General features: G+C 46.7%; 1 protein-coding gene across 1 annotated transcript; it reads left to right on the forward strand.

Annotated features, from left to right (window-relative positions):
* The first annotated feature begins 125 nt into the window (after positions 1-125).
* Positions 126-5442, forward strand: NGRN (neugrin, neurite outgrowth associated). The gene is made up of 3 exons (XM_004431957.2): positions 126-289; positions 659-769; positions 4349-5442. The coding sequence occupies exons 1-3, from the start codon at positions 126-128 to the stop codon at positions 4956-4958; spliced, it is 885 nt and encodes a 294-aa protein (XP_004432014.1). The 3' UTR covers positions 4959-5442.
* Positions 5443-7749: the final 2307 nt, after the last annotated feature.

The raw sequence follows: 7749 nt of genomic DNA on the forward strand, positions 1-7749 counted from the left end.
CCGCCCTCGGCCGGAAGCCGGGAAGACGAGCGACCCCTGCTTCCTGCCCGCCCCTTCCACCTCCGGCCCCGCCCTCCGGCTTCCGGTGTGGCCGCATGTCGGGCGTTTGAGGGTTGTTTGTCGACATGACCATGACTCTGGGCTTGTTGCTGGGCGGGCGTATCCGTGCTGCCGTCGCTCGCTGTGGGTTCGCGACCCGGGGGGTGGCGGGCCCGGGCTCTGTCGGCCGCGAGCCGGACCCCGATTCCGACTGGGAGCCGGAGGAGCGGGAGCTACAGGAGGTGGAGAGGTACCGGCTCCCTCCCGGGCCCTCGGCCTGAAGCAGGGCTTCGCGCTCCAGCGCTCCAGGCCGCGCCCCCTTGGCGCCGGGCGTCCCGCCGCCGCACCTGCCGCGCCCTTTGTTTCTTAGCCCTGGTCAGGGGCGCAGGGCAGGTGTTCAGCTCCCTTGGGATCACGGGTCCCTTCACCAGTGACGTGTTGCGTCCCCCATTTAGAGAGTTCAGCATGTCTACGGGCTGTTCTAGGTGTTAGGCTCCTGGGGCGGTGTACAGAGCAGGTCAAAGAGAAGGGGGCTGTGCGCTCCATGATTTAGCCCGAGGCTCCTCAACCACCCATCTGGCTTCCACGCATGGCTTCTGCTGTTGGTTTTCTTCTCCAGCACCCTGAAACGACAGAAAAAAGCCGCCCGGTTCCAGAAAATTCGGAGGCAAATGGAGGCGCCGGGTGCCCCGCCCAGGACCCTGACGTGGGAAGCCATGGAGCAGATCCGGTAAGACTCACACGGTGGTTTGGGTCTGCTGTGATGAGACGTGGACAGTGAGACCTAGAATATTGCTTTTATATTTTCTTTTACTTTTTATCGCTTAAGATTTTTGAAAGAAAAGTAGAATAATATAGCGAACTTGTATAAGCCCATCATCTAGATTTAATAGTTTTTAGCATTATGACACAGTTGGCTCATTTTTGCTGAAATTTTACAATAGTAAATTGCAGGCATCAGACATTTAGCCCCTAAATAGTAGATCATGATACTCTTAACCTAAGGTCCAGGGATGGGGGCTTCCATGGTTATGTACATTTTTCTGAAGAGAGGATCAATATCTTAGAAAATCTGAAAGCGATCCTTTTTAAAATTTTGTTTTTTGTTTTGAATAGATAATACATTACATATGGTTCAAAATTAGAACAGTATAAGGTGGTATACAAATTGAGAGGTATTAATCCCAGTCAGTCTCCTATAGGTACTATTTTTAATACTTTTTTGTGCCTTTTCCCAGGTTTCCTTATGCAAAAAGGAGCAAATATGAATATAGATTTTTATTTTCACCTCCTTAATCACAAACAGTAGAATACTATAAATATTGTTCTACATTTGTTTCATTTAATATATTCTATAGATCTTTCCACTTCAAAAGGGAAAGCTTCTCATTCTTTTTTATAGAAATCATAGTAAATCCTAGTTTATTTAACCAGTCTTTTATGATGAGTACTTGTTGTTTCCCCTCACTTGCTATCACAAATAATGCTCTATTTACTTTTATTTTTATTTCATTATTTTTTTAGGAAGACTGGCTCTGAGCTAACATCTGTTGCCAATCTTCCTCCTTTTTTTCTTTTTCTCCCCAAGGCCCCAGTAGATAGTTGTATGTTGTAGTTGTACATCCTTCTAGTTGGGATGCTGCCACCACATGGCTTGACAAGCGGTGCGTTGGTCCATGCCCAGGATCTGAACCTGTGAACCCTGGGCCGCCTCAGTGGAGTGTGTGCACTTAACCACTACACCACCAGGCCGGCCCCCCAACAAATATCATTCCACATATCTGCCAGGTGTATTTGTTTTGTTTTGTTTTTTTATTTACTTTTTTCCCCCAAAGCCCAAGTAGATAGTTGTATGTCATAGCTGCACATCCTTCTAGTTGCTGTATGTGGGACGCAGCCTCAGCATGGCCAGAGAAGCGGTGCGTCAGTGCGCGCCCGGGATCCGAACCCAGGCCGCCAGCAGCGGAGCGCGCGCACTTAACCGCTAAGCCACGGGGCTGGCCCTGCCAGGTGTATTTGTTGTATGCATTCCCAGAAGTAGTGTTGCTGGGTCCAAGGGCAAATGGATCTGTATTTTGATAAATATTGCTAAATAGCCCTCCATAGGTTATGTACCATTTTCCCTTCCCGTCAGAGTGACTCTGGAGTTGAGAACTAGAATAATGGGGATTCTGTAGAGCTGATCGAGCTGATCAAGAAGATTTTGTGAGCCTGTAGCACCTGTCTCGTGTCAGCTTCCTCTCCTGTCTTGAACAACAGCTTTTTCAAACCTTCTAGCTTCCTAGCTGTCACCTCTCCTTTTGTGGTTAGTAAATATCCTTTCACTTCAAAGAAAAAACAGGCCATTAGGTAAGAACCCTCTAAAACTTCTTGGTCTTCCTCTTTACCTTCCATTCTCAATCTTATACTCTATTTACATCTCAGGGGAAGTGGTAGCTTCCCTTCCCCTTCACTTGTCTAGGACCAGTTGTCTGTGTGCTCTAGGTCAAATCCCTACCTAATTCCTCAGGGACCTACATCTGTCAACTTAAGGGTCTCCTTCATCCCTTTGTTCCCAGCTGGCTCCTTGGCTGCTTACCCTCGTTTGTTTGTTTGTTTGATCACTACAGTGAAACTGTTCTCCACAAATCCATCAGTGACTTCCCCAGTGCTAGGCATAACTGACACTCTACTCTTGAGCCTCCCTAACATTTCTGCAGCATTTGACCCCTTGTAGTCTGCTTCCTTGAAATTCTCTTCTCCCTTGACCCAGGATACCACTCACTTGTATTTCTAGGACCGCTTTTCTCAATTTTCTTCCTGGGCCCCCCTTCTTCTTTCTGTATCTTAAGTATTGCAGTTTTTTTTGTGTGTGTGAGGAAGATTAGCACTGAGCTAACATCTGATGCCAATCCTCCTCTTTTTGCTGAGGAAGATTGGCCCTGAGCTAACATCCGTGCCCATCCTCCTCTACTTTATATAGGACGCCGCCACAGCATGGCTCTACAAGCAGTGCGTTGGTGCGCACCCGGGATCCGAACTGGAGAACCCCGGGCCGCCGCAGCAGAGTGTGCACACTTAACCACTTGCGCCACCGGGCTGGCCTCAAGTATTGCTGTTTTTCAGAGTTGTGACCTTCGTCATTTTCTCTCACTGCATATTTCCCTGCCTAATGCCAGCCACTTGCATGGCTTTAACCACCTGTGCTGTTGGCTTATGACTTCCAGATCTGTCATCTCCAGTCCATGTTTTTCTTCTGAACTCTGTATTCAGCTGTGCTCTAGACATCTCTGTTTGGATGTCACACAGGTTCTTCAAACTCAACGTGGACAAAATAGAATTCATCCTTGTTCCTTGACAACTTGATTCTGCTCCTATTTTTGCTATAACCCTGAATGGTCCCAACAGTCACCAAGCTAAAATCCTGAATCTTGGCCTACTTCTTCCCCTAATATTTAGTCTCTTACCAAGATCTACCATTAGGCTTTCCTAAAATATTTTTCAAGTCTGTTACCTCCTCTGCTCTCATTGCCACTCAGTTCAGACTGCCTGGATTACTGTGACAGCCTCTTGCCCTATCTTTCCACCTCTAGTCTTGCCACTGAAAACTACCACTGAATTGAACTTCAAAATGAAAATTTGCTCATGACATTCCACTGCTTAAAATCCTTCCTTGGTTTGCTGTTGCTTTGTGATAAACTGCAGAACCCTAAGCATGACATGATCTTGCTCCTGCCTTCGCTGTCAGACAAGTTGAGCTGTTCCCCACAAAGGTGATGTGCTTCTGCATTGCACATGCTGCTCACTCTGCGGTCAGTACCTTTGATCTCTTCTTCCTCTCCCCTCTCTGCCAGCTTATTATTCCTTTTCATCCTTTCAGACCAGCTCTAGTGTGGACTTCCTGAACAGTTCCTGGGCCATGCCGCAAGTGTTGTGATAGCCTGTCCCTGGGTCTTCCTCCTGGGTGCTCTCACAGCATCCTCTGCTTTGAGACTTGTCACAGTGTTATAGTATGTTAAAGTATCTGTTTTCATCACCAGATTGTATGTTCTTTGAGGGGAAGCACAGTCTTCATGCATCCCCAGGATCTAACTGCAGCATGGTGTGCAGTGGGAAGAGTTCAGCTGATGTGAAATAAGTGACCTAAGAGTGGCTGGGTGTTGCTGTCGGCACACAGGAATGGGACACGGCCATTTAGTGGCACAAGATAGAGACTATGTTTGCAGTTTTTCTAAGCCTTGTTCTTTTCACATATTTATCACTAGTATTATCAGTTAGCTATTCTGATAGACTTCTTCAAAACTTGAAAACCTGCTCCTTTTTCCCATAGGTATTTACATAAGGAATTTGCAGAGTCCTGGTCAGTTCCCAGATTGGCTGAAGGTTTTGATGTCAGCACTGATGTGATCCGAAGGGTTTTAAAAAGCAAGTTTGTACCCACGTTGGAGCAGAAACTGAAGCAGGATCGAAAAGTTCTTAAGAAAGCTGGGCTTGCCCACTCGCTCCGGCAGCTCCCCAGCTCTGGGGAGACTTTGCAGCTGCTTTCTGCAGGCCACTCTGTGTCAGGCTCTTTGCTGACTCCAAGGGATGAAGCCTCATCCAAAGGCCAGGGTCACAGCACAGCTTTGTTCACAGAATTGAACAGTCACAGTACAAATACACCAAGGAGACAGAAGGGAAGGAATAAAGGAATCCAGGTCCTGAAGGAGGAGAGCTTTGTGCCTGTTGCTGCAGCCCTAGGTCATTGGAGGGAGCTGCAGAAGTGCTCCACCAGTGATTGTGAGGGCACCAGAGGAACTGACAGTGATGGATTGCTAAGTGACAAGAAGCTGGAAGAATTGAAGGCAGAGGAGCCCAGTGACCAGAACTTCAGCAGCAAAGTAGTGCAGAGGGGGCGAGAGTTCTTTGACAACAATGGGAACTTCTTGTACAGAATTTAGCTGGAGCCTGGCTTGTGGAGATGCCACGTGAAACAGCGGGGCAAGTATGCTCGGAGCTGCCTGGATTTCTGTATGGATTATCCACGTTGGAATAGGAGAAAATGATGAGCCTGGAATGTGGGAGGAAAGAACTGTTTGGATTTGAATCTGACAAAGGGCAGTGAACTTCACAGGGCAGATGTGTACGGAGACAGGGTGAATGATGGGCTGGGTAGGTTCTAGTTTCCTGGAGCAGCTCCTGTCTGACCCATATGGATCTTCAGTACTCACCCTTCTTGCTTGGGCTCTCTGTAGTTTGAAACCAGCCCATGTTGCATGTGTTGTGAGGAGTTGCTGTGATACTCGCAATGTATGTTGGGAGGAAATGAAAAGTTTGCTTTCTGATCTCGTATACTTTTTGATTAACGAACACTAACGGTTCTGGAACTGCTTAAGTCAGTTGATTGTTTTCATTATGTGCAAAATAAAGTTAAATGTAGCAGTCTCTGTTGATTGGTGCTCTCTGGGGTTAGAGGGTTTACCTGTGAACCTGGAGAGTGAGGGAAGGGAAGAGGCAAAGGATCCCTTATTAAACATTGGGAGAGAGATGGGGCCAGAGGAGTCCCCAACAAAGGGCTCTGCAGATCACCCTGCTCAGTGGCGGATTTTGACAGCTAGAAACTGGACGTTAGGCCTTTATCACCCGGTGTAAAGCTGCTTCTCTTTCTGTTAGTTGCTAGGGTTCTGAAAAGAGATTGGGGTGTGGAGGTTTGACCAAAAAAAAAAAAAAAAAAAAGCAGGCAAAGGCTTTAGGGCCCTCAACATAATCTCCAGCCACTTTCAAAAGCTTAAATAGTATCTATTTTACAGTTTTACAAGGGTGTTGTAATATAGGTAAGAACAGATAATAGGTCCCTTTTACAAATAAGGAGACAGTCTCAAAAGTTTCCGGATATGGTCAAGGCCACAGGGCTGCTAGTGAGTGACAGCACTGGGACTTGGACCCAGGTGTGACCCTTAATCCAAGGCTTCTAAAATTCCAGGAATCGAGCATTTTAACAATTTACCAGCAAAAATTGATTATTCAGAATTTAAATATATGCAGGATGTTTAATGAAAACATTGATATTCCAACCCTGTCATTGACAGTCTGTTCATGAGTCTTGTTGCTATTTCAGATGTCAGTAGCAATTACAGTATCATTGGTTACTGTTAAATTGAGTATTTGGTCAGTATAAATGGCAAGGCCCTCACATGCCAATCAAAGTTAGGGAATCCAGGGCCGGCCCTGTGGCTTAGTGGTTAAGTGCGCGCGCTCCGCTGCTGGCGGCCCGGGTTTGGATCCCGGGTACGCACCGATGCACCACTTCTCTGGCCATGCTGAGGCCGCATCCCACATACAGCAAGTAGCAGGATGTGCAGCAATGACATGCAACAATCTACTGGGGCTCTGGGGGGAAAATAAATAAATAAAATCTTTAAAAAAAAAAAAGGGAATCCAGATTCTGGTAATACAGAAGTGGGCAGATAAGGCCCTTGTTCTCACTGCTCTGTCACTATCATGTAGTTTATAGTAAAAGCTAATCAGTACTTTTATGATTTAAAAAAATTTGGTAATTTGGCTTTAGAACCTTTTAGTTGTATAAGAGGTGCAAGATGCTATTTGACTATTTAAATTTGCATTTCTAACTCCTGCAAATCATTTGACCATGCTCTTTCCCCAGTGGTCTATGGGAAACTAGAAGCTGTTACAAACTTGGATATGTTTTCCATTTACCTCATCCTCTACCATCCTATTGCTCACTCAGCTTAAACCTTTTTATCATGCAAATGCTAGTCTAAGGCTTTTGCATTTACTAATTCTTTGTCCCCAGATTTTCATGTGGCTAGCTCCTTGTCATTCAGGTCTCAGATCAAATATTTTCTTAGGCCTTCTCTAATCACCTGATCTATCTAAAGCAGCTCCCTTCATGTTCCCACTATCACCACACCCTGTTTAATTTTCCCCAGTATTTGAAATATATTACTACTGTATTGTTGTCATCACCTATTTTGCACCCATTAGAATGTAGACCCCATGAGGGCAGGAGACCTGTCTATTCATTGCTATAGTTCCAGCTGCCAAAGTAGATTTCAGTTTTGGTTGCATGAGTGAAGAAATGTTGGGGAACCTCATACCAGTCAGCCAGTCTGCAATGGCAGAAAGCCCTGCCTTTTACCTTTGCCAGCCTACCCATCCAGACCTCAGCCAACAAGGCCTAAGCTTCCTCCAGGTTGACCTGTTCCTGCTCTATCCCATCAGTGTGTCTTGGGTCCTAACCCACCGACATCGAGGTGTTTCAGGAAACTGCTCTGCCCACCCAGACCAAGGTGGGAGGCTGGAAAGGGGGATGGGGGACTCACTTAGCCTGTGTTCCATTGGTCTGGGGGTCATAGGACTCCGTAGTGCCCTATCCCCAGGCAGTCCTGTTTCAGGACATGATGAAGGACTTGGACACCACACTGCATGAATTGGAGCTGCACTTTAGGGCACAGGTGCAGCATCTGGTGGAGGAGGCAACAGATAACAAGGCTCTGCCCCAAGTAGAGAGAAAGTGGCTGTGGGTGGAATGAGCACCTCAGCAACTTTGGGGCCAAGCCCGAGAGGCTGGCAAACTGTACAACAGAAGGGACTTAAGTCCCTGAGCCCTGGAGGGAATATGTGTCATTCATTTGCTCAGGGCAGCCTCCACCTCTCTGCAGATTTGATCTAACTAAGGGAGAGTGGGGGAAAAAAGCTCAGTATAAAATACCAGATGAGCTCTTGAAAGCC

This window comes from Ceratotherium simum, chromosome 3, assembly GCF_057802395.1.
Source record: "Ceratotherium simum simum isolate JZ-2026a chromosome 3, ASM5780239v1, whole genome shotgun sequence".
Classification (NCBI taxonomy): Eukaryota; Metazoa; Chordata; class Mammalia; order Perissodactyla; family Rhinocerotidae; genus Ceratotherium; species Ceratotherium simum.

Bases quoted from the DNA above. Each gene is read 5' to 3' on its own strand.
- NGRN (XM_004431957.2), top strand. From the start codon at position 126: ATGACCATGACTCTGGGCTTGTTGCTGGGCGGGCGTATCCGTGCTGCC. The intron at 290-658 runs GTACCGGCTCCC...TTTCTTCTCCAG, and splicing joins GAGCTACAGGAGGTGGAGAG to CACCCTGAAACGACAGAAAA. The intron at 770-4,348 runs GTAAGACTCACA...TTTTTCCCATAG, and splicing joins GAAGCCATGGAGCAGATCCG to GTATTTACATAAGGAATTTG.